This window comes from Bicyclus anynana, chromosome 17 (genome assembly GCF_947172395.1).
Source record: "Bicyclus anynana chromosome 17, ilBicAnyn1.1, whole genome shotgun sequence".
Classification (NCBI taxonomy): Eukaryota; Metazoa; Arthropoda; class Insecta; order Lepidoptera; family Nymphalidae; genus Bicyclus; species Bicyclus anynana.
Genome location: NC_069099.1, coordinates 185939 through 213469, shown reverse-complemented (window position 1 = coordinate 213469; position 27531 = coordinate 185939). Strand labels below are relative to the sequence as shown.

Sequence of the window (27531 nt, the reverse complement as noted above, 5' to 3'; positions counted from 1 at the left end):
TTCTGTGCGCTTAAGAAATAACTTCCCGTCTAGGGGAGCACCAGAGACGAACGAGAAAAAAAAACGAGCACATGAATGTTATACAAATTCAAAATTCGTGCATTGAGTGGTTTAATCTATCATTTGTATCTACGGTACTTAATAATGTTGTTCACTACTCTTACACAAAAACACTATCATATAAAGTAAATTTGTAAAGTATAAAGTAATTTTGTTTTTTTAATTCCTGTCTATTACGAGTACTAGCCAAGCACTAGCCTACTATAAAACGGAGGAAATTCGAAAATAGAATCATTAAGTATAGGTAAGGCCTTAATTGTTTTGAAAAATAAATAAAAAACTTTAAATTGGAATGAAATGCAGCGTACTTGTCTGTGGAATGCGTTCATTTTTTTATTTAATTTTTATTGAGTTGCGAATAGAGCGAGATTTGAAGACCTGGGACATCCTGTACGGTGTACCTTTGCTTTTTTCTCATGTGTAAGAAAAATAAAAATAAAAAGCGAGAATTTTAAAAACAATTGCCGTGAATAATCTATACTTGAATAATAATACAGACTACTTTAGTATTTTAGTCGAGTAAAAATCGTTCGTACTCTACTAAAATAAAATACTAAAATAGTCTGAAATAGGCCTAAGGACTCAATACAAACCAATATTTACCACAAAATACATAGGGCAAGGAATTTTCCAATGTTTTCTGATACTCGTAGTTTAGTGCAGTAAGAGCCGTGATAGCCCAGTGGACATGACCTCTGCCACCGATTCCGGATGGTGTGGGTTCGAATCCCGTCCGGGGCATGCACCTCCAACTTTTCAGTTGTGTCCATTTTAAGAAATTAAATATCACGTGTCTTAAACGAAAACATCGTGAGGTAACTGCATACCTAAGAATTTTCTTAGTTGCTCAGCGTGTATGAAGTCTGCCAATCCGCATTTGGCCAGCGTGGTGGACTATTGACCTAAACCCTCTCATTCTGAGAGGAGACTCGATCTCAGCAGTGATCCGAATATGGGTCGATAATGATGAATGATGATATTCTCATAAGAACAGGAACTACACGGGTGTAACCGAGTGGCGCCATATATTGGATAGATCAAATAAAAACATTCTTTACACCATATTTGCCTTCTATTAAATAGGTAGTCATTTACCATGTTCAGGTAAGTAGGTAAATGGTAAATGCATGTAAAATCGTTGACTCCCCCCTCCACCCCGCGCGTGCAGAGACACCGCGCGTTGCTTTATTGGCTCTTCTGCCTGCTTCCACGAGCTCACAGACACAACAATTGTGTAGAACTGGCAACAATTTAATTTGTAACAAAGTCCATCGTTTATTTGATAAAAAAAAGATTCCGACGAATTGATAACCTCCTAAGCCTTTTTGAAGTCGGTTAAAAATCTAAATAGGGAATAATCAATTATAATTCTAGCCCAGACTCCGTGGAACATTTGTACAATTGATTACTATCGAGTTATTTTCCGTGAGTAGCTTCATCTTGATGAGTCGCTCAACATTTTTATTTATGAAAATTCTTGATTTTGGTAGCTAACTGGGTTACCAGGTAATAAAAATTTCTGAGTGTTGGGACGAAATAATGTATCACGCAATTTTAGGACATTGTAGCGGTTAAGTTGTATAACTATTAATTAAGCAACAGTAATAAAAAAGCTGGTTAGTAACAACTTTTAATAACCTCTTTATTGACTTGCTTTAAACGCCTTTGCAAGGATTACTAGCGTCTATAAAACAATCGTGAAACTAATATTTATAATAATAATAATAATAATAATAATCATTTATTTGCGTATATATCATATGAGGCATATTTTTATAGGATTTTGAAAGCTTTTTTTTACAAAGAAACAGCCATACAGAAGCAATTATTTGTAAAAAGAACCAGCCGTCTCTGTGGCACACATATTTTATTTGGTTGAATGCCCCGCCAGTTTGGGCCCATTTGTGACAAAACACAAATTGGCGGGAACAGAGTTTGATTATTTTTTACTACTTAGTCTTTTACAATTTTATCTATCAATACTTACGTACTTTGTTTTTGTTTTCTTTTTACTGTAGATAACGGACGCCCGCGGTTTCACCCACATAGTTCACTGGTTAAATTTTAGTTCATGTGATTTCTGTGTTGATAGTTTTCATCAACAACATGTTGGCGCTTAACATAGGTACATAAACAAACCTAAAATAAATAAAAAAATCAAACTTGAGTCAACCACTTACCCTTGCTAAGAAAAAAAAACTATTACGCATGTTGTAACAACGCTTCTATCGTTTCGTAGCTCTGCAACACATTTTCTACGTCATTGGGGACACGCACGCGCGCGACGGTCGATCCAGCTACAGGTGCTGTCCCGGCAGTCGCACTGTCGCCATCGGCAGGACAACCCCCGTCAACCCTTGTCAAAATCTCATCAGCCCTGGTTAAACTATAAAATAAACCATGTGTCTAACTCTCATAACAGACTAATCTACACATACTCTTGTCAAGCCCATTATCAACAAATCAACAACGCCTGTTATTATTTTAATAGCAAAGTCTTAAAACTAAATATTTGTGCTGAAAATTTAAACAGGCGTTTTTTTCAACTAAATATTTTTATCTTTTTTAAAAGTTACACTCCTTTTTCTATACTGCTGTTGAAGTTTCTAATTATTTATTGATTAAATAAACTATTGATAAAGTGTTGTTGGTGGGATATTTTATTGATTGTAGTATTTGTTTACCAACGTCTTTGATCGAAATGTGAATATGAGGTGTAATATAAAAGTTGGTTGGTCTACGTAATAATTGCTCTGTGGCGTTCATAATACATAAATGTAAGTAACTAGAAAATTAATTTGAATATTTTATAATTATTATTTAAAATTAATCAAAGTATTTAATTAATTATATTAGGTACTAAAATTAATTATCTATTTTAATTTGCTCAAGTGATAGACCTAAACTAAACGATTAAAAACCCTCCGTTTGCCGATAAAGTTTTTAATTAGTAAAAGATTTTTTAAAACCGGTCTGGTAGTTTCGGAGCTTTGTAACAAACCAACAAACATTTAAATCTTATCTCTTACAATGTTACTTTAGATGATGACAATACGATCGGTTGTGTAGATAAGGCATAGAAGCGTAGAAGACAAACAAATGAACATTTAAAATATTAGTTTATTACCCAACTACGGCGAAACCTTTAAGAAGGGTACCTATTGATTTTGGCTGTATGTATGAGTGTATGTTTCACCGTAGCGCCTAAAGTACTGAACCGATTTAATAAAAAGAGAGCAGTTAAGTTAATAACTTTGACATAACCTCGTTTTGAGTTCGGCAGCTTTCATCATTAACAGCCGATGGACGTCCCTATTGAGGTTTATTCGAATTATGGCTATACGTCCCTCGAAGAGCACGTAAAGCCGTCGGTCCATGATCTCTCACCGGTCGTGTCGCTCTGCCGTCCATAGGACTATGAGAGTTAGGGGATAGAGAGTGCACCTGTGCTTGTGAACACACTTGTACACTGCAACATCTCTTGCGTACATCGTTAATCTCACCATGAGACCACTGTGGTCTAAAATATTATAAAGTTTGAAGTATATTTATTTTGAACAATAGGGTACTCGCCTGATGTACAAAACTAAGAAGATTTTTTGCATATAGGCAGTTTAGATGCCTAGAAACTCTAATCACATTTTTATTTGTGAAAATAATCTCGTAATTGTAATATTTTTATAAAACAAAGTTGTATTTTTATCACGTCACCGCAAACGCCAATCATAAACTGTAACGTCATTCGCTACAAGGCATCGGTTTGTGATTGGCGCTATCGTTGACGTGATATAATCACATCACTGCAAACGCCAATCACGCTGTTATCTCTATAAATGACGTCACTTGCTAATGTGTTGTGTTTCGGCGGCAAAAATGTTGCTTATATATTTTTTCATTTATATTAAATTTTTTACTGGTTATTATTGACGGGACAAAATAAAATATAGCTTAAAATACTTCCATAATTCAGTTTAAACACTGTTTACAAAAGAGGCAAGTAGCCTATTCTATAGTGTCATTTTCCGTCTACCCTCTTTTATGTTTATTAAACTGCAGAACAAAAGTTTTGAACTTGTGACCTTTATTTTTATTCTGACGGTGTATTTTACATGGCTTTTTTGCGAGGTATTCAATTACTTAGCTGTCTATACAGGGGAGCGCGAGCGGCTTTTATCAGGCCAGTGCTTTAATATGCATAAGTAATTATATTTTTGGCGCAGTGGGCGTAACTCTGTGGTCGAGTGTTTAACTTGTTCGGCTAGTTTATACTCTGTGGCGTGCGTTTGATAGATGCATAACTGCGTTGCCTACTCTTAGCCCCATTAAAAGTTCAGCAGTTTCAGATATGAAACGGAAGAAACAGACAATTTCTTTTCTAAAATTTTCACTTCTGTTTTAGTACCTACTAAAACATCTCTTAGAATAATTAATTATCTTTAAAATACCTTTCCAAAAAAAAGTTCATCCTCACTTTACATGTAGCGAGATATTAAATGTTTTAAGATTTAATTTTACGACTTTGTTCACATTTTTAATGTTAATTTATTTTTATTTTTTTTAATTTTTAATTTTACACACTCATGCTAATTTACAGCTTTCTAGTAGTAATTAATAGCGACGGCCTCTGTGGCGCAGTGGTATGCGCGATGGATATACAAAACAGAGGTCCTGGGTTCGATCCCCGGCTGGGCCGATTGAGATTTTCTTAATTGGTTCAGGTCTGGCTGGTGGAAGGCTTCGGCCGTGGCTAGTTACCACCATACAGGCAAAGACGTATCGCCAAGCGATTTAAAGCGTTCCGATACGATGTCGTGTAAAAACCGAAATGAAAATCCACACAGGATTTTCATCCTCCTCCTAACAACTTAGCCCGCTTCCATCTTAGACTATATCATCACTTACCATCAGGTGAGATTGTAATCAAGGGCTAACTTGTAAAGAATAAAAATGAAAAAAAAATTTCTCTGCGCTAAGCCGCGGACGGACGGACAGAAGGACGGATGGCGAAACTATAAAGGTTCCTTGTGGACTACGGAACACTAAAAATGATTTAAGCTGGGAATCGAACCCAGTCTTCAGAACTATCAGCTACCGTCTTTTGCAGAAGCCACGATGCTGAGTCCGAAGATCCAACGCTCAGTGCGCGTCAACGATGGTCAGCTGGTCACGCTGTCCGACCGGGCGCAGTACGACCACTCGCAGGTAAGTGACCACCACATCCCGACCACGAATTAGCCAAGCGATTTAGCGTTCCGGTACGATGTCACGTAGAAACCGAAAGGGGTGTGGATTTTTATTCTCCTTTCATCCAGCCCGATTCCATCTTGGATTGCATCATCACTTACCATCAGGTGAGATTGTGGTCAAGGGCTAACTTGTAAAGAATAAAAACAATATAACGAAGCTCTTGTTTACACTTTCCTGGGCCTTTTACCGCACTTTGCCACAAAGGTTGGCCGTTGTACGTAGGTCCATTTGGTACTGGTCTCTTCTGGAGTCACTCCAGCTAACCGAACTCGCTCCAGAAGCTTAGTAAGCCGCCCAGGAGGGACATTATGTGTCTCAGTCACAGAAAACATATCTACAAGTATCTCAGTGTACCATTCAAATAATCAGCCACTACATAGATTTCATCGTTTTTTCGTAATTGTGATCATCTAACATAGTTATTTCAACAAAATGATCTTGACTACGTCATTTTACATCAAATAGCAGTGGTTTTTTTGTTTTACGATCATCTAACATAATTGTTTCAACAATTTTTTTTTCTAGTCCTTATAAGACAAAAAACTTTGAAAATTTTAATTATGTCTATGGTGCAGGCTGGATACTTGCATAAAAGGAGTGCCGACAACACAAAATGGCAGCTTCGCTGGTTTGTTCTGTACCAGGTAAGCAGACATTAAGTGATACTGATTTACTTACTTTTACTACTTGCTTACTTTCAAAGTAAAAAGTCAAAATTCATTTATTTCAATCAGGCTTAGTTTACAAGCATTTTTGAAAGGTCAAGATTATGTCATAATTTAATTTAATTTAATGGTGGTAATAATAGTCGAAAACTTAAAACTAAAGTTACGAGGGTTCCAAACGCGCCTTGGTCCGAGATTTAGGAGTGCAACATACGAAAAATAGATGACGTCTAGGCTATAGGCGTCTAAGTACCTACTTAGTAGCTAATAGTGCAGCTTACTGCCGGTTACGGGGAGTTTGGTTTGCTACGTATTTTAGGTGGTCCAGCCCCTTTAGCCAAGTGGCACGTCGATTCTCTTTCTACGATCGCAAACGCTTCGAAAACTAGAAAAAAATATGGGAATAACAGATCTTGATCACGTGACCTATCGATAGCAAATGTCATTCCCATACATCTTTCTAGATTTCGAAGCGTTTGCGATCGTAGAAAGAGAATCGACGATCTGATCTTACGATCTGACTTGGCTACAGGGATTGGACTACTTTTTATATATAACACTCACCATAGTCTAAATTCTAAAATAATGGTTACTTATTAACAAGGTGTTACTTATTACCTGTCTTAGTATTATTAATGTTATCACCATCACAGAACCTGTTGTTCTACTACGAGTCAGAGAACAACACGCGACCCACGGGTGTGCTCCTGTTGGAGGGCTCGTACTGCGAAAGACTCAGCAAATCGCCCATGGAGAGAAACGCCTCGGTAAGATCATCACCATCGTCACCACCATTATTATCTCCCTACAATAGCCCAATAGAAACTGCTCTCGATTATGAGAGCCACCATCCACCCCAACCAACTGCTTGAGGCTTGTTACTGCACCCCCGATTTCAACCCTGATTTCGGCGAACGCCTGAAAAACGTCCTTTACGATCCTGACGATGACATAACTGTTATCGCCGCTTTGCAACGACTTGCGGTACGGACGGCTTCAGTGTGCTCGTGGCGTTCGAACGTCTACATCTCTTGTTGTGTAATTCTTATGGGTTACTTGAGATAAGCGGGGAGAGTGACTTGAGTAGAAAAGAGAAGTGTTTGTTAACTGTCAAAGGATCCTTTAACCCTACACACAACGTTCACAAGTACGTGACTTCACTCAAGGTCATTCTCTGCCATTCTAGAGTCATATTTTTATACAAGACGAAATGCAAATTGGCATCCTTTTGTTGTCGATGTTCAGTCGTCTCGCACAAAACGTTTCGCATCGACATTTCTAATAAGAACAGCGAAGATGTGTGAATAGGCATTTTCTAAGCAAGCGCGCTCCAACCTAGACGGTAGACCATTGCTTTCCACCAAGCATGATTGTAGTCAAGCGCAAGTAAGATTGGTTTCGCAAATACTTTCGAATGAAAAGTAACGTTTTTCTCATTATTCGTGTTGCGGCTTGTGTTTTTACACTTCCAAAATGATCACGAAGGCATAATTATGGGACTAAACAAGAAAAAAACAGTAAAATATTTTTTAAAGTCGCAGCATGCGCTTATTGCATACTAAAATAAGATGTGCGTGCACGTCTTTGACTAATGACATAAAATTGTGCGTTCTTTAATCCCATCTAACGATTTATATCGATGCTTTACATACACATATTTTGTCTTACATAATCGAAGTTGCAACAAGACTAGTGTCATCTCAGCTCAGTGTTACACGATTACGAACTACCGAAATACATAATACGCTTACTATTTCAGGCACCCGCCGGTTGGCGGTTACTCGCTATTATACCTTTTTATAAAAACAGGTATCTTACCTTGTTTATTCGTCAAATTGCTCTGTTCCTTGTTCTAAATAAATTGTTTTGGTCCAGTTCTGCTTCACCATAACTTACCGTCGAGAGAGCCAGCGTCAGTACGAACTGCGCGCAGCGTCCGAGGTGGACTGCGTTCACTGGGTGGACGCAATACGAGAGGCCAGGTGAGTCAATATATTATATTGTAAATACATTCGCGTGATCCAATCAGAAATGAGGAGATCCGCAGAATAACCAAAGTCACCGACATAGCTCAACGAGTTGCGAAGCTGAAGTGGGCGGGGCACATAGTTCGAAGAGCCGATGGACGTTGGGGTCCCAAAGTGCTGGAATGGCGACCCCGCACTAGTAAGCGCAGTGTTGGCCGACCCCCCACCAGGTGGACTGACGACATCAAGCGAGTCGCAGGGATTCGCTGGATGCAGGTGGCTCAGTATTGTGATGTTTGGATGGCCCTACAAAAGGCCTATGTCCTGCAGTGGACGTCCATCGGCTGATATGATGATGATGATGATGAAATACAGTTAAAGTTAAGCTTGGCAAATTCGTTCGTAACACTTCCGATGGTCCGAGCGGGGCTGGTAGCGATGCCCCGCTTGCACGACTTCATACCCGCGCAGTCCTTCCCTCTGTCCGCGCGCACGACTTTACAGCCTTGCAGTCCGTTCGACCCGTCGCCCGCATATCATAGGGGTATCATCAACGAAATTGCCGAATAGTCAATATTTTATTAACCGACTTCAAAAAAAGGTTTTCAATTCGAAGCGTATGTTTATTTTTTTTTGGTTTGTTACCTCATATCTTCGTTATTTATTATCAACCAAATACATTCGCAGAGTCAGTAGAAAGGTAAAGTGAGTTGATAACAATATTTGTTGTAAATAAGTACATTTACAGAGTCAGTAGAAAGGTAAAGTGAGTTGATAACAATATTTGTTGTAAATAAGTACATTTACAGAGTCAGTAGAAAGGTAAAGTGAGTTGATAACAATATTTGTTGTAAATAAGTACATTTACAGAGTCAGTAGAAAGGTAAAGTGAGTTGATAACAATATTTGTTGTAAATAAGTACATTTACAGAGTCAGTAGAAAGATAAGGTGAGTTGGTAACAATATTTGTTGTAAATAAATACATTTACAGAGTCAGTAGAAAGGTAAAGTGAGTATATAACAATATTTGTTGTAAATAAGTAGATACATTCACAGAGTCAGTAGAAAGGTAAAGTGAGTTGATAACAATATTTGATGTAAATACATTCACAGAGTCAGTAGAAAGATAAGGTGAGTTAATAACAATATTTGTTGTAAATACATTCACAGAGTCAAGAGTAGAGTAAAATCTATGCATTCCAAATTTTAAAGAAAGAAAGAAAAGAAAGAAAGAGAAATGCGTTTATTTTGAAATTATACCACTCATCACAATATCTGCGAATTTCAGCCAAACCGCTTCAGTAGGAACAAACATACACACTTACACACAAACTTTCGCCTTTATAACATTAAGTGTGATAGTGTGATGTGATTAAGTCACTACAAGACTACTACAAGTAATTGAGTGAGCGTAACCAGGGTGACAATTTCGTCTCTCTAGTGGTAACATCTCGGTCAGGGCAGGGATTAGACGCGACCTTGACCCGCGCGGGGGTGGGGCAGCTCCCCCGTCTGTAATTCAGTAATGGAGGCTGCGGACAACTGAATAATCAAACGTCTGTGTCCCAGCCTACTATTAGACGGAACCCTCCGAGAGTTCAGTGTACAACCGTAATAGTGTTTATTACAAGCACGGATTAAAGAAGTTTAGCTTTTAGCTTTTCTGTTCTATGATTACAAACTACGAGTAGGTGGACTTCGATTTTTTTTTATTTAGCTTTCTTATTGATAAGATTAAAAAAATATTGTTTTTTTTTTAGTTTTTCCTTCGAATATGGGTTGATAATGATATCATCATCATCATTATCAACCCATATTCGGCTCACTGCTGAGCTCGTGTCTCCTCAGAGTGAGAGGGGTTAGGCCAATAGACCACCACGCTGGCCCAATGCGGATCGCCAAACTTCACACACGCAGAGAATTAAGATAATTCTTAGGTTAGGTCTCCTCACGATGTTTTCCTTCACCGTTTGATAGTTACTTTCTTAAAATGCACACAACTGAAAAGTTGAAGGTACGAAACGTACCCTGGGCCGAATTAGAACCTACACCCTCCGGAATCGGAGGCAGAGGTTATATCCACTGGGCAATCACGTCTCTTATTATCTATACTAATATTATAAAGCTGAAGAGTTTGTTTGTTTGATTGAACGCGCTAATCTCAGAAACTACTGGTTCGATTTGAAAAATTCTTTCAGTGTTAGATAGCCCATCTATCGAGGAAGGCTATATATTATCCCCATATTCTCATAAGAACGGGAACCACGCGGTTAAAACCGCGCGGCGTCAGCTAGTCTTGTATATAAAACAAACAAAACCAAAAAATGATCAAAATCAAATTGATGTTGCCGTTGTTGAATAGAACCATTTGCCAGCGGTGTGCACAAGGTTTTTACTTTTTAAATAGGGTAAGCTGTACGTAAAAATTTACAAAATGGAAAATTCCTACTCCAAATCTTCGTAGATTAGATTGCACCTAATTTCCATTTTAAATATATATCTTTGGATAAGCACACATTAATAGCTAATTTATGTAACTAAAACTATAAAAAATTAAATTAAAACATACAAAATTAAATTAAATTCTTAAATTAAAATAAACTGAAAGTAAGACTTAAACTATCAAAAGCCGGCCATTTTTGAATATTTAATGAGACAATTTTAATTTCCGTATTATTTACCCACCTACAAGCAGACGCCCGCGAATTCGTCCGCCCTTAGACCTCTTTAATCCGGCCCTATCGCAAAATCCGTTCTTAGGATACCTACTAAGCATAAACTACCTCCCTGCCAAATATCAGCTTAGTACATCAAGCGATTTCCGAGATTTCGTGATGTCATTCGCATTTACATATTAAGATTACTCATTCCTTTTTTTTGCACAAAAATCAAAGTAAAATTTAACTTTGTATCTCGTAAGTAGGGATGCTGGGCGTCTTCGCATCTCGGACGGTTGCCATAGCAACCGGGTCGAGGCCGCACTGACATTTCACCCGGGAGCTCTCGCATTCGGATCCTTAAATATTAAATAAATCTCTAAAGGAATACTGAGCTTACTCTATATATTCTAACGGGGCCATCTTTGCACAATGGAGGTGTTTTTAAAAGAAAAATGTCTAACACACCTAGTACAGCCTTTTAATACGATTAGGTACATACTTAAAGTAGAAAACGGTACTTAAAGGAAATGTTCGCGATTTTCATATTATTATTTCGAAGTTTTCGCTATGTACTCGTAGGTAGTATTTTAATGAATCAAGTTTAGACATTAAATGCACTACATATACCTATCTACCAAAGTTTTTGAGACACTCCTAATATTACAAAATAGGTTTCCGATGTCCAGCTAACGTCAAAAGAACAGAAATTAAATAACTATATTTAAAAATCAATGCCACTTTTCGGTGTAATTTTAAAAACCAAGAATGGGCTAACCGATACAAAATATGCTACTATTTAGTAGATGGTTTATGTGAAGTTTGCACAAAATGAATTCAGGGGTAGGGTAGGGGTAGATTGGGGGTAGGGTAGGGTAGAGGTAGTAGTAGGGAATTGTAGGTTAAAGATAGGGAAGAAGTGCACATAAGTCAAAGCGAAGCTTGACAGGGTCCGCTAGTAGATTTATAAAATAAAAACACAATTAAATGTTTTTCTGCTATTTAAATCACTGTTTCACAATGAGGCGATTTTACTTCAAGAATCCAACTTTACCATCTGTGTAGAATGTACCGTTTTTCACCAGTTTCAACAAGCTGCTGCTACAGAAGGAGGAGCTGGAGCAGAAGCAGCTGCACCTGCTGCAGGTGGTGGAGAGCGAGCGCACGTCGCGCTGGCAGTACGCGCAGCAGTGCGACGAGCTGGCCAACGAGGTCAAGAAGTTGAGGACAGAGGTCAGTGTAGTCCCACCAGCTGCAACAAGCTGCTGCTGCAGAAGGAGGAGCTGGAGCAGAAGCAGCTGCACCTGCTGCAGGTGGTGGAGAGCAAGCGCACGTCATGCTGGTAGTACACGCAGCAGGTGCCAACAAAGACATACCGCTAAGCGATTTTCGGTACGACGCCGAATACATCATACAAACCATGAGAGTACGGGTAAAAATAACTTGTATCTCTTCTAAGTAAGTCCACTTCTATCGTAAATTGAATGGTCACTTAACAACAGGAGATGAGAGTGCAGTCAAGGGCTAATATGTCACTTGAGGCTTTATTTTAAATAGGTTTTTTATAAACAGATTAAAGATATAAAAATCAACTTTAAGATATGAAAGTTCTACTTTACAGAGGTAGCCTGTCACTACTGTGCACCCCAAGGTTTAAATTAACCTATGTGAATATTTTGTACTTAATTTCCTTTTTATGTTTACAACATATTGATAACCGAGCATTCATATTTGGCAGCTCTGCGCATATAAAAAGGAGCACGAGCCAAACACTCGGACGTCGTCCACGGCCAGCCTCTCTCCGGCAGACTCTGATGATATAGACCCTGCGGAACTGCGCAAAATTAAGAAAGTTCAGGTAACAATTTATCTCACACATAGGGTATGAGCCTCAAAGGCTAATAAAGGGCTGGAAATCATGACCAAGGAAACCATCAATGTCTCGCTGCGACTTGCCCAGGCACGGAGGTGTGGTGATAGAGGTGTCACGAGGGCCACACCCTTATCCGACCTAAGATGAAGCGAAGATAAAGAGGCAAGCAAAAGACTAGCAAAAGGTAAAGAGTGCCTAATTGTACTTCAGATCGGATAGATATAATGTCATACATCAAAAAAACTACGATTATACCTGTGCATTCATGAAATCTGTTTTGTATTTTTAAAGAGTTTCTTTCGAGGATGGTTGTGCAGACGCCGCTGGAAGCAAATCGTGGAGCAGTACATCAAAAGCCCACATGCGGAAAGCATGAGAAAGAGAAACAGGTAAATAATGTATCTCAAGAAGTTTATACACAACTTGACAAACTCTTACACCAATATTTTATTTTCAGTTTGGTATTCAAGATGGTGGAAGCTGAAGAGGAATACCTGGAGCAGATGGAGATATTGGTAAGTTATCTATAAAGTCTTGTTTCTAAAACCTTTACATTACATAGGATGGCTACCTTGAGACATTGCTAAGAAATTGTGACAAATTTCCTCTTTAGTGGTAACAACAAAGAATCATAAATTGTGTAAAATAAAAAATTTCATGGTCTTCATGCTTTCAACAGGTGACATGTTTCCTTCGTCCATTCAAAATGGCGGCCAGCTCTAAGAAGCCACCGTGCACGCACGAAGACGTCAATTCCATTTTCTTGAACAGCGAGACCGTGTTGTTCCTGCATCAGATATTCTTCAAAGGACTGACCTCGCGAATGGAGTCTTGGCCTACACTGGTGTTAGGTTAGATAATGATTATTATTGTATGAAAATATATTTTAAAAGACTTGAATAATTATGGGAAATGCGCCTTGAATGATGTTACATTCCTTTTAATTCCAAGAAGAAACGGTTGGAGTTTGTGAAAGTGATAGGATATGATAGGATAGGAAAGGTAAGGCATATCCTTACCTTTCCTATCCTATCATATATGACTGTGTGTAAGATGAGTAGATTGGTACATAAGTGACGTGCGATAGATAAAAGGAATCGTACACGGAGTAAGGTCTGAAAGTTGATGATGCACAGTGAACGAGTTTTAAAGAGCTTTTAGTTACTTATGATCTAAAGAAGAATACCAAATCCGTGACTTGTGTAACACCCAACAATTACCTTTTATCCAACATTGGATGTTCTATTCAGATTGTAATATAGTAGGAAATATTTTTTTATCTAATTAATAATTAAGCTTGCCACTTGCGATCCAAAGATCGAAAGCACAAGAGCACGTGGCAGGTCACCACTAGACTGACCAAATCAAAACCGCTCTCCATGGTTCGCTCCACAAATATGATAGAAGATCTGGATGAAATCAGACTCCTGTACTCGGAAAATGGAGAGAGATTGTAAGGATTGCCACTACCCCTAAATGACGACCACGACCACTCTGCTAAGAGTGTAGCGGCTAAGAAAAAGAAAGAAAAGGTTTTGCTAAATAAGTAATAAGTATCTTGTCCGTCTAGGTGACCTGTTTGACATGTTACTGCCGATGCTGACCATCTACCAAGAGTACGTGCGGAATCACCACTACTCCCTGCAAGTTCTGACAGAGTGCAAGCAAAGCCAGCCGTTCACTCAACTGCTGGCACGGCTGGAGACCAAGTCGGCTTGCCAGGGCAGGTCTCTGGAGACGTTCCTGACATATCCTATGCATCAGGTATGAAGTTTGAAGCTTTTGAGGAAGCTACCGATACACCAATCCGTGACTTAGCGTTCCGGTATGATGCTTCACAGAAACCGTCAGAGCAATGGATATAATGAAATTATACCTCTTTCAAGTAAGCTCGCTGCATCGTCACTTAACATCAGGTGATATCAGAGTCAAGGGATATTGACTCTGATATCACCTGATGACCTGACCACGTTGAATAAAAAAAAGTTCCGCAACGTGGTGATGTTTTGAACATTTTTGGCAAAGGTTTGCCCTTGACTACAATTAAGCTTGATGGATAGCGGTCTATGTTGGAGCGCGAAGAATTTAACCTAGAAGATGCCTATTTACTCTAGCTTTGAAGGTTTTAAAATTATAAGTGTCATGAAACAAACGCCAAAACGGTCAAAAATCGACACACAAGCTACATTGCGACGGCGTTGCAAAGTCTGCAATTTCACCTGTGTCAACGGTTGATGTGTCAACCAATGATGCTTCTAGCGCGGCGATCTATCGAGTCTAATGCATCAAACTGATATTTTGCAGAGCCATCCCAGAGGCAACTGCAGTACTCCATACAAATTAGATCTAGAACTTTAGCTATGAATCTTTAACAACGCTAACCCTGTCACACGTATCAGATACCGCGCTACATCATAACCCTGCACGAGCTGCTCGCCCACACGCCGCACGACCACGTGGAGCGCCGCAGCCTCCAGCACGCGCGCGCTCAACTCGAGGAGCTGTCCCGACAGATGCATGATGAGGTGCGTTACATGCTATCATCAAAGTGTACTGTGACTCATCATTACCATCACATCAGCCGATGGATGAATGAATAAAGGCCTTTTGTAGAGACTTCCAAAGATCACGAACCTAAGACACCTGCAACCAGCGACTAAATGCGAATCTCTTAATATCGTCAAACCACCGTGATGATTACACACAAATAATATCTTAATAACTTTAATTATCATTATCAGCAAATTTTGATTACCCCATTAAATACTCAATATGTTTAGGATTATATAGCGTATTCTGATCATTATACATTATACATAATATGATTTTTCGAAGGTGAGTGAGACAGAAAATCTGAGGAAGAACTTGGCAGTGGAGAGAATGATCATCGAAGGCTGTGACATTCTTCTGGATGTTAATCAAGTCTTCATTAGACAAGGTAAGCTACAAATACGTACTATAAAAATGTCTCCTAGATAAGCCTTATTAACTAATGCCACAGCTTGAATCACAACACATAGAAATCTCTAAAGCTGACGTAATTCCGTGGTGACAACGTAAGGGTTATTTTCGGTACGCCATTAGAAATAAATTCCACCGTGTCCTCCTTTAATTAGCTCTGGGGCTCTTCTCTAGCAGTTCTACACTCGCCCAAAACCCCGATGACGCTGCTGAGGTCCAGAGCCTTTTTATTTTATGAAAAGATTCGCGCTTGACACAATTTTACAATTAAGTCTTATGGATAGCAGTTACGCGGTCTAAGTTCGAGCACACTTATCATTCAGTCAGGAAACACAAACGTGGATGCAAATTGTTTAGTACGAGTTGTCTGAATATCCACAACCTAAGAATGCCACCGTTCGCGGCGTGATGTGTTCTGTAGTAGAATGCGGAAGGAAGAACAAGATGGTGAAGTTCTTGCGCTAACTCACTGTATCTATTTCACAATATATCTAGTCAAAAATGGAAAGAAGCAACATTGCGACGGTGTTGTAAAGTATGCAACTTCAATTGCGTCTGTGTTAATGGTTCATTACCAATCCTTCTAGCGCGGCGACTATGCATTAGAATGCATCAAGTTATAACAAAAACCATAATCAGAAAAAGGGATATTCTATTGGTCTAATAATTTACAGGAACATTGTCTCAAGTGGTCGGCAAAGGACGTCGCGCTTCGTTGCAATCACGTCAGGCATTCATATTCAGCAACCACCTGCTGCTCACGACCAGAGCGACTGGCGGACGCCTGCATCTGCCTCCTCATGGCAGGTTGCCTCTGCACGATGCCCTGCTCATCGAGGACCCGTCTAGTCATGACGATGATGGTAATGAGATCATTCTTCTTGTTTTCTTTGAACAAGCAAATACCCCGCGATTTCACTAAGGTAGTTCCCGTTCCTGTAAGAATACGGAGATTAAATTAACCTATGTCACTCGGTCAAGATGTAGTTTTCTGATTGTGAATTTTTCAAATTACTGTGCAGTAGTTGGTTTTAGTTTTAAATCGTAATTTGTAACGCAAACTGTAGCTTCAATACTATTAAAACATTCTATGTTATTAAGTATGACTTTTGTATAAATAGCTCATTTATAGCCTGACTAGTTTGACACTATGATAACTTTCGCAGATAATGCATCGGTCTGTTCATCTCCTGGGGGAGATCTTTACCAGGGAAAAGATTTCAAAATACTAGTGGAAGTTAAAGGGGAACAAGTCTGTGCACATTTAGGTGAGTCACATTTCTGTAAAAAACGTCTTATGTCAGATAATGTTCACTTTAATCATAATTAAAATGACTGTATTATTTCATCATCATTATTATCAATCTGGAGTGTTCATCTTATCTCTACTACAAGACAGTGGATTTAAAGCATAGTTCCATCATGCTAAAATATTAGTTAACGGCTATGTCGGATGCTAATAATATTTTACTCTGTAACTATCACTAATAGGTATTAATATTAGAGAGATTTCCTTGTTCTCCAGACTCCGTACTTCTTGTGAGAATCTGTCAGAATATAAAAATGGCATAGACTAAACCAACAAAACAGTCTCGTTTTTGCGCCTCCTATCTATTGGATACCGTTAATTTGATATTGTAATGTGTGGCAAAAGTTAGAAGGTCTTTTCTTTCTTTCATCTTTCTTTGACATGACACTTTGTTAAGACTTGAGAGCGTTCTTAAGTGACACATTAAAAAAGATGATGATGATGCAAGCTAAGAAAGATGTATGTATGAATATTTAAAAAACAAATGCAAGTCTTAGAGTAATAATATCTATAATCTAGTTGCCGCAACACTCGAAGAAAAGGCAGCATGGACAAGCGAGTTGGCACAGTGTATGGAGAGCGCTGCGCTGACTGAACTGCTACGCGCCTGTGGCTCCTGCGGCGCTGCCTCAGCCAGCCTGCCAGCTTGCCGCTCCGATAGGGCACTCTTCACTGATGATGTGGATATTCGCTTCAGCAGGACGTTGAACTCCTGCAAAGTACCCCAAATTAGATCCGCGACTCCAGAACGGCTTTTGCAGAGGTTGACAGGTAATTTGGAGCAGATGTATACTCAAACGGTCCATTTATAAACACGAGGCGTTTTGTGTTCATTACTGATTGAGAGGGAGGAATTTTAACTGACCGTTCTAAGAAGAATCTACGCGGTCGATGCTGCTTTTAATAATTTTTGTTTGTAGTCGATACCGGAGAATAATATACATCCAGTATTTTTTTTCTAGCAGTATGCGACCACGGCTCTACCTTTATCATTTTTGTACCTACTATTTCCCGATTTCTATTAGAATTATTTTCTTTTTTAGACCAGTTTTTACGTAGTCGGATTATAGTTTTTAAACTTTTTTTTAGTAAAGTCTCTCGTGTCATCTCTCGTAAATACGAGAATGTACGAGATAATGATCCCATCAATAGTAATAATAACCGATGGAAACCATTTGTCAAGCTTTGGCAAATCAGTCAGATGAGATGGATCCACAGGCTATAAACGTATTCGATAGAATCTTTTTATAACCGCCTTCATAAAAAGGAAGAGGAGGTTCTAAATTCATCGGAATCTTTTATTTAGTATACCTATACGTAATTGTATCTCAGAAATTGTTGCAACATACATGTTTTCTTCCAACAGATCTCCGCTTCCTGTCAGTGGATTTCCTGAACACATTTCTGCTCACGTACCGCGTGTTCACGGACGGGGTGACGGTGCTGGAGGCGCTGAAGCAGGTGTTCTACGAGCAGTCGCAGCAGGACATGGAGCTGGCGCCAGCGGCGGACGCTATGAGGAAGCCCAGTGCTGCTAGCACTGTTTCTGGTATGTCTTTTAATCATATAGGTCTCGTATTCATAACTATCTGACGCCTCGCGGTTTCACCCGCGTGGTTCCCGTTCCCGTAGGAATACTGGAATAATATATAGCCTTCCTCGATAAATGGGCTATCTAATACTGAAAGAATTTTTCAAATCAGACCAGTAGTTCCTGAAATTAGCGCGTTCAAGCAAACAAACAAACTCTTCAGCTTTATAATATTTGTGGGATACAATACAATACAAGGGATGCAGTGTCTATAAAGAACTACAGAAGCAGAAATATCCTCCTCTACGCCCTAAAATACCTGCTACACGCTGAGACAACAACGACAAATGCCTGAAACGAGCTATGCAGATATCCTTAAAAACAAATCTCAACCAAAAAATTATTCAAATATCCAAGAATCTTACGATAATCCAAATGATATGAAGAATCTAATAAATATGTTCAATCAAATTATGAATCAATTATGCACCGTGACAAATCTACTCACCAATTTAATGACAGTCATATGTCAAAATTCGAGCAGCTCCAAATAGTTTTATGGAACCCAAATGGCCTGTCACACCACTCTTTAGAAGTTAAACTATTTTTAACCGACTTCAAAAAGGAGGAGGTTCTCAATTCGGTCGGTATTTTTTTTTTTTTTTTTTTTTTTTTTTTTTTTTTTTTTTTTTTTTTTTTTTTTTTTTTTTATGTATGTACACCGATTACTCGAAGACGCGTGGACCGATTTCAAAAATTCTTTTTTTGTTTGAAACGGTATAGTCCCCATTTGGTCCCATTGCCATCATGTCAAGATCTGATGATGGAATCCTGGAGAAATTGAGGGGAACTTTCGAAAATTATATGGGTGTCTAGTGTGTTTGTAAACTTTTCCATTTAGTACTTTTAAGCACTACAATTTCATGAAGGTTTAAAATCGATCTGATGATGGAGCCATAAAACAGACGAGGGAACTCCTCGGCGATTTATTTGAATTAATGAGAACTTTCCACATAGATAGGTTGTGACTGTAATTTAGGGGTTTGGTGATGAAGACCAAGGACAATTAAGGGAACTCCTTAACAGTTTACAGTAACTACCTTGTGTTTGGCCTTGATTAATTCGTATTGCTGAGAACTTTGCACCAAGATGGGCTGTGACTGTCATTAGGTGTCTGATGATGAAGACCAAGGTCAATTAAGGGAACCCCTTAACGGTGTACGGTAGCTACCTTGTGCTTGGGCTTGATTAATTTGTATTGCTGAGAATTTTGTACCAAGATGGGTTGTGACTGTCATTAGGGGTCTGATGTGTTCGTTTGAGATAAAAGTTTACACTAAAAATGGAAAAATAATAAAAATTTTAATAAAAAAAATACAACCGACTTCAAAACCAAAAAACGTACCCAGTAAACTAAAAAGCGAAAAATAACATCATAATATGTTCTACCTGCTGATCAGTATGAAGGCGGTGCTTAGCCGGTGTTGTCTTGATTTAAGCCATTTCTGACAGGACCACATGAAACAACACTGTCTGCAAAATCTAAATGGCTTGAATTAATACATCACCGGCTTAGCACCGCCTTCATACTGATCAGCAGGTAGAACATATTATGATGTTATTTTTCGCTTTTTAGTTTACTGGGTACGTTTTTTGGTTTTGAAGTCGGTTGTATTTTTTTTATTAAATTTTTTTTAGAAACAAATGGCGTAGTATCGGAAACCCACTTCACACAAAAGAGCGGTACAACTTTCTAAAGGCTCACGAAACCGAGCACCACAAGATGTCAGGAAATAGACACTACATTATTATATTTGAGCAAATCACTGGATTTCGCACCAAACACGCCAAAATTCAACAGATTGCAGGAATAAAGAGAGACTAAAAAAAAAAATTATCTTTTTGAGGCCGTCTTATAGAAATGGGGATATGGTAGTTAGATCTAGAAGCTGCGGGTTGGTAGGGTGATAATGTTAACTTAATTTAACTACCACAATCAGATGTTATTGATAATGGCCAAAACCGATGGATTCGGATGGAAAGTTTTATTCTCAAATCAGGGCTGAAAAATTCTTAGAATAAAGAAAAACTCAGTATCTTATACTCACCAGGATCCAAGCTCAGGGCCTCGTGATCATAAATAATCGATAAACATACAGTAATAGCGTCCATATTAATCATAGATAAACGCATATAGGTATGAGTTGGGTATGGGTTACATGGGTTACTTAATAATGCCAGTTTGACGTTGTTCACCAAAAGTTAAATTGTTGATGCTTGTAAAAAAACATCTAGAAGATTTTGTTTCAGGTTATGGTTCAGAATTAAGTGATCGCGATTGGCAGTCACGATTTTGGAAGAATTCAAAGAAAAGTAAGTTTTCATACGTTTTACCTTTTGGACATGTTCTTCAAACTCAATGGGTTTATTTTGTTTAGTTTATGAGTGTCTGTTCCTATATTTTATCTTTATCATCAACTCTCAGGCTGTTACCATATTTTTCATCGTATATGTAATCATAAACATGTTTATTTTAAAAGCTAACGTTTGCCTCGAACTGTTTGTGAGATATGCCCCTGTAGTAGGGAAATGAAATGAAATGAAAGAAATGATTAGGTATCTTGAAATAATAAAAGTATTTCTAGGTGAAGAAGAAGATAAGCTGTCACCTTATTTGATGGCACCTTCGCGCCGAACGTCAGCGGTCAAGGTATAACATTTTTCCTATCTTCCTAATCGTATTTGGGTTAAAAAACAAATCGTTTTTCATAAAGGCAAACTTTGGACAGTGCAGAAACTGCCTGAATAATATTTTTTTTAACTTTTAGGCGGAAGAAGACAACAGTCATCTGCAAATACCAAAAATAATGGCTACATCCTCAAGCAATGAGACTTTGAAAGGTATAGAAACATATTATGATGTACATGTTATGAATATATTCGAAAATATTGAATTTTTTAATGCTTGCCTCGTAACGTAACCCGTTACGTTACGTCTGTCCGCAAGTGTTCTATATTCAACAAATCAAAAACGGCTAATTTTCTGAACTGCCTCTAGCATATTTATATAACACTATAGCCAATAATATTAACAGATTTGACACCCATAATTTTTCATAATGGTTATAGTTACTGCGTATTATCAGGTACATCACCATCTTCACCCAGTGCAGTGAGCTCTGTCACCCTGGTCGGCACACCCAAGAAGACGAGTCCGGTCGAAAGCATCTCGTCAAAGCAACCCTCGCAGAAAGAGGAACCTTCCCCAGTTAAAGATAATAACACAGCAGCCACCATCACTAAGGACGAGAGCATAGAGCTCGTAGACCAGAGCGATGAGGACATTAAGTACAAGGAGGAAGAACAAGAGAAGAATAAGTATAAAATAGACGATAAATTTAAAATGTCCCAAAAGTTTTCGGATGTGTGTAATGTTAGTAAACATTTTTGATTATCTACTAAAGAATTCATTCTATTTTTCATCATAGTTTGTTATTTATGTGGATCGTCAATGACTGACGAGTCATCATCATCAATTGCTTATGTTTAATGAACAACTGCGTGGCCAGAAGAGCTATTCTGTAACGATGTTTTGATTATTTCGCAAGTGCGAATTTCCAATTAACCTCTGTCTTTCTCTTTCGTATCGTGTTAGACATAGAGAGATAGATGAATTCGAAACTCGCACTTGCTAGGTATACAAAACATCACCACGCTGCTTAACGAAGGTCAGATCGGATATCCGACCAGACCCTTAGATTCTCAACAAACGTTCACTAGAGATCCTTAACTGGTTTGTTTTTCAAAGGGTTGCCTCAAGTTACTGAACACTAGACACCATGATTTATCATGATATTCCGTAAAATAATAAAAAAAATCGAAGGTACAATTCAAAATTATTACAAGCATTTTTGACACGCCAGTTGACTATTTGTAAAGATTCTACCACCGGTTCGGAATGCTGGTTCTGCTGAGAAGAAAGAAAGCAAGAAACTCAACAGTTGCTCCTTTAAAAAAAAAAAACAAAAAAAAACCATAATTAGCAAACTCCATAATTGGCTATCGTACTTACCTAATTGGAGCATAAAGTGACAATCTTTTAACCTTTATAAAATGAGATATATCTAGATCTCGTTGTATCATTTGTTATTTTTCTACACACCGCAGCGGGTACGCACAGCATCAGAGAGTCCTCGACGTCTGCAGCCTTCGGCCGCTACAGCCGAGGCGCGCCGTCGGTCCGAAGGCGCCCGGGAGGTCACCAACACCACAGAAGCGGCTGAACCTCGTCGCGCTTCTGATACTGCTGCGAGATCTCTCCCGAGGCGTTCTGTGAGGTATACTTGCCATAGTTCCACTATGACTAGAAATTAACCAATTAGTAGCACTTGTAACGAAAGAAAATTCATCATTTGCATTATTTTGAGCCTATTTTAATGGCCCATTATCAGGTCAAGGCTCCTTCCTTTTAAGAGAGAGAATAAAGGAAAACGCCTTTTTTAACGATCTATGGAATGTGGTGCTTAAACTCATCCCGCTTCGCATTGACAAGCTTAGGGTTATGTTTGACTTTATAACGATCACTATTAAATTTTAGTTATAATAACCAAGAACAATGACTTTATGTGTTTTCCGAGGCATGGGGGTATGACAACGTCAACTTCCAGTCTAGGCTGAGAATATTAATCATTTCTTTGAAGAAAGTAAAACAATTTTCTAATACCGACGCAACACTCATGTCCTCGTGACATAAGTTAATCGCTGGACAATAAACTAGACAAGAACGGAGCTGGGAATTTGGTGGTCACACTCACGGGCCTAAGATCACATTGGCTCGTTTAAGAGAGGCCTTTCAATTTAAAAACGATGATACTGATGACTGACGATGAACTGCTTGTGATTTTTCAACAGCGAAAGACGTTACACGAACGCTTCCATCAACAGTGAGAGACGTCGCTACTGGGGTGGCTCTGAACCACGCACGTCCGTCACATCGCAAGCCTCTCAAATGCAGGTAATGGTGTGCTTTTTTAATAATTTAGCAAAAATAAACCTAATTTTCAGAGCAAAGTTATTTTGTTGCCCTATTGTCTAAAAAATATTAACAGCCCCCTTTCCCTTTCAACTATGTGAAAGTCTCAGAATTGGGACAATAGTTAAAATGATAAGGATCGAACCTTAGACCTTTATAATGCAGTTGCAGCACCTTAATTTTAGAAGAAATGACCAAGACAACAAGATGACAGAACAAGCAGATGACCCTTATGCAAAGTGGACCTTATGATAAGTGGAAAATAACGCCTATAACAGAGCAACACTTCACACCACACTATGTAAGGAACCTCCAACCTCAAATGTACTGTCAACAACCTAAGTCAAAGGTGTAAAGCATATGCCTGGAGTTTCACCAGCAACCAATCTGAAGGGTATCCTTGAGATTGAAATACAGCAAGATTGCTTTAGAACGTACGTACGTTCTAAAGCAACGTTACGTGTTTTATCAGAAAGAGCCCTACTGCTATTTAATAATATGGGGTAGGTCTAATCATAAGGAAACCATAAGCTTTTGCTAGCACCTAAAAGACTTATGAAGAATGCAAGTTATATAGTTATGATGTACTCGTAATATAAATATCTGCCCTGCCAGAATATTGCGATTTCAGGCCTCCCTAAATTAGTATAGTCACCGTTATGTGAAATCGCAGTTCAGAATCAAAATCCAATTCAAATGAAAAAAACATAAAAAAGACCAATACAGTTGGAGCAGTTTTATTTACATCTTTACAAACTCTGAGAGTCTGTAATAGGTACTCTCAAGGGCCATATGAAAACCAATCCCAAAGAAACGTGAAAAAGATTAGATCATCATACAGCTGCTTCATTTTGGATTCCCACATTTTATTAATTTTCAAGTAACTCAACTCTCAGTTCATAAATATTACCAACACAAGGACTTATGGACGTATAGGTTGGAATTTTGTGTTCAATTCTGGAAACGTTCAGGCCAGAATACGAGTAGATTCGATTGAGAAATTCTTGTATGTTATATTTCTTTTAGAATTATCGTCGAGAGACTGGCCAACCAAAAGCTGGAGTCGTCATAACCTCTTTCCGTCAGTCTCACCGGAGGTATTATAACTTGTTCCATGTGCCTCTATTTGTTTATCGAATCTTTCATTTCTTGACTCGATGGTGATATCATTACGTTAACTACTATAGCACAAAACGGGATCTCATTAACTATCGGTGTTGTCGCATGTAATTACTTTTATTCTGTGATCTCAAATTTCTTTATCAATTTTAAGATTGTCAGCTTTTGCACGATGATCCATTTCTTGAATATCAATCTTAACTTAATTGTTCAACTTACATTACGTACTTGGATCATTATTGATTAGTTCTGTTTTTACTGTTTCAGTTACAATTTGATCTTGGTTTAATCTCTTTCAATCTAGATGAGATTCAATCTAGATCCGATCATCGTAAATGGCCTTCTGTTACTTGATGTTATTCATATTTGTTGAAAATTTAACAGCTTTGGAAAAGACCTGTTGTGGTGAGTCCACGTCCGAGGTAAAAAGTAGAGGAAACTCTGTAGAGCTGAGTAGAGGATCTTGGAAATTTGCTTCTAGAGTATTCTGCAATTTTATCTTATACCAATAAAACTTTTACTCTCGTGAACGTTTACAGACGTCATTTTCTTGACCCGCACCACTCATTCAATATCCATTACTCGTCATTCGAGACTGAGCTTTAATTTGTTTACTGTGGATACGTTTTTTATTGATACTTATCAATATAATGATAATGGGTACCACATTAAATTGGAAAATCTTATGATTGTACTAGCTGACACGGCAAACGTTGTTTTGTTTTATAAAATACTTCTAAGAAATATAAAATTATGAGGGGACCACCTTCATCTCTTAGGGATGATGATGAGACTAATAGATATTGGCCGATTCTCAGACTTACCCGCTATGCACACAAAATTTGATAAATATCGGTCCAACCGCTTCGAAGTAGTTAAGTAACAAACACGGAGATACGAGGATTTTATAAGTGAATTCAAGTATTTTTAAATATGTTTCATTTAGTGATTTGGCTGGGTTATCAACAACAGATCAACGACAAAAACTGAAATGCGACTATTTGTTGTCAATAGTAAATGTAACTACTACACACAAATTAAAGTTCATATTTGAATGAAGATTTTTAAGTGGTGCAGCGTTAATTAATGTACCCTGGTCATGAAATATACCTGGATTTTTTAAACTAACACATAGCATAAAACCAATATAAGCCCTTAACCGACCCAATATAATAGAAATGATAAAAAACTTTAACCTTTTAAAAACAGTTTTACATTAGGTAGTAGTGATTTTAAGAATTACGCACTTTATCTGATTGGATTGTTTTTTTTTTCAAAATTATATACCTTTTTACACTTTTAGGCTTATTTAACTTTGCATTTATTTGTTTTTGATTAGAAATAATACTAATTAGAATATTTTTATTAAATAATATGTAGATTAGGTATTGCAACTGTCCCAATATTATTATAACGATTACAATATTTCGAAATGTGAGATTTTTAACCTATTCAGTAGTCAAATTGGATGTTAGAAAAAACTTTTTTAATAAACCTCTCGTGAAAGTAATGCGGAAAGAAGTCACCACTTTCAAGTCAACAATTACACAAATGAAATATACTTTTATATGAATTATACAGTTCAATGATCATCTATATCATCTCTTTCTGTGAAAAACTTCTTTCTTTCTCACTTTCGTTTACGTCACTGCATGCTCCTTTTTGTGTCATGTTTCTACTTTGACCATCTTCTTCTTAATCGTTAATGTATTCTAGCATTAAATAAAGGAATAAACGTAAAAATTAAAGCATTCAACATAAATAAAAGAACACAGACTAAAGGAATAAGATAAGGATATTACTGTAAACTGTCTTTGGGTGAGGAATATAAATATTCTCAGTACAGTTTTTCGTGGAAGTTTTTTGAAAGCAAGCTGTCCTAATGTTCCGTTTACTGTTTATCTTTTCCTGCTGTCTTTTGGAATAAACCCACCAAGAATGTTATTGCTTGAATCGTCAATATCTGGTTGGTCTGTATGTAGGAGCAGTACATCGACTGCAGCGGTTGCCTTTGCTGTGGCTACTTCAGCATCATCCAACCCTCGGTCCCCACCACCAACTTCTCCACCACACGCGAGGCGGGACTCTGTTATATCAACCGCTGCTACTATGAGAGTGTTGAATGTTCTAAGGTAAGTTTTATCCACCACAATTTTTGTCAATCTACAATTTGCTTTACCAGTATCAACTACTAGGAAACTAATGAAATGTTATCTTGTAAATATGTTTGGGTATGAAATCGCATCAAATTGTGTTACTATATTTTATGACATTTGAAAGGACAGTGCTTTTAATTCTCCTTGGGATCTGCAATCAAGTGCTAGACTAATTTCAGAAAAGTTGTGTGACTTTATGTCGGTTTCTATAGCAGAACAGCCATAGCTCTGCCGTCTAGTACTAATCATCTAGTATATCAACTCTCTTCAAACATTTGACTTACAACGCTACTATACCAGTGAAGTAGCAATGCTATTATGGTATTAAGTTAGCCTTTCTTTGTGCTTTCTTCTGTAATTTCTGCCTTACTCAAAGAAGACCTTTAATGGTAGGTAGACAATGCTGGCAAATATTATCCACATGATGAAGATGGTAACAGAAACATTAAGATTAACAATTGCTGAATTTCTTTTCTAAAACAGACACTGGATTTCCAAGCACTCATCAGATTTCTGGTCTGATGAACGTCTTCGCGGTCTCACCATGGACTTTCTGAAGGAGATCGAGAGCAGCCCAGGCTTGCTGCCAGCGGAGAACAAGTCAGCATCGCAGTTGCTGCGCCTGTTGGAACGGCCACCGGATAGAGCTGTGGATTTGAAGGCCTTGTTTATGCCTCCAAGAGTAAGTCATACATGATCACCGGTGATAAACATATTATTCATTTTCGTGATCTACATAATAGAAAAGTTTGCTAATCTGTAATTATGTGTATCTACAAATTAAGTTAAAGAGGTGCTTGGTTGTTTCCATTTTCTTCGAGTGGCTAGTCTTTATCTTTTGTCTGTGTTTCAATTGGTTTGAACTAAACAATCTTCACTTTTCTCTGCGTATATATAAAACAAACATTAGGTACACACCACAGAGCTCTATTTTGGGGGACGTTTGTAAACAT

At 38.0% G+C, this 27531-nt stretch overlaps 1 protein-coding gene across 2 annotated transcripts in view; it reads left to right on the top strand.

The window, feature by feature from the left end:
* The first annotated feature begins 2396 nt into the window (after positions 1–2396).
* The window catches only part of LOC112049305 (ras-specific guanine nucleotide-releasing factor 2-like), a 34491-nt gene continuing 9356 nt past the window's right edge, over positions 2397–27531 (top strand). The window contains exons 1-27 of one of the 2 annotated variants that reach the window (XM_052886498.1): positions 2397–2837; positions 5165–5262; positions 5883–5951; positions 6626–6739; positions 7848–7954; positions 11683–11830; positions 12336–12455; positions 12762–12859; positions 12928–12985; positions 13150–13321; positions 14041–14234; positions 14870–14995; positions 15306–15408; positions 16106–16294; positions 16598–16699; positions 17260–17511; positions 18107–18289; positions 20582–20644; positions 20917–20981; positions 21100–21172; positions 21418–21704; positions 22439–22608; positions 23183–23285; positions 24330–24400; positions 24807–24827; positions 26405–26554; positions 27062–27260. In XM_052886498.1, the coding sequence (XP_052742458.1) occupies positions 5173–5262; positions 5883–5951; positions 6626–6739; positions 7848–7954; positions 11683–11830; positions 12336–12455; positions 12762–12859; positions 12928–12985; positions 13150–13321; positions 14041–14234; positions 14870–14995; positions 15306–15408; positions 16106–16294; positions 16598–16699; positions 17260–17511; positions 18107–18289; positions 20582–20644; positions 20917–20981; positions 21100–21172; positions 21418–21704; positions 22439–22608; positions 23183–23285; positions 24330–24400; positions 24807–24827; positions 26405–26554; positions 27062–27260 (3327 nt within the window). In that variant the 5' untranslated portion in view covers positions 2397–2837; positions 5165–5172. The remainder of the gene's footprint in view (positions 2838–5164; positions 5263–5882; positions 5952–6625; positions 6740–7847; positions 7955–11682; positions 11831–12335; positions 12456–12761; positions 12860–12927; positions 12986–13149; positions 13322–14040; positions 14235–14869; positions 14996–15305; positions 15409–16105; positions 16295–16597; positions 16700–17259; positions 17512–18106; positions 18290–20581; positions 20645–20916; positions 20982–21099; positions 21173–21417; positions 21705–22438; positions 22609–23182; positions 23286–24329; positions 24401–24806; positions 24828–26404; positions 26555–27061; positions 27261–27531) is intronic. The other variant, XM_052886499.1, reaches the window with a different exon arrangement.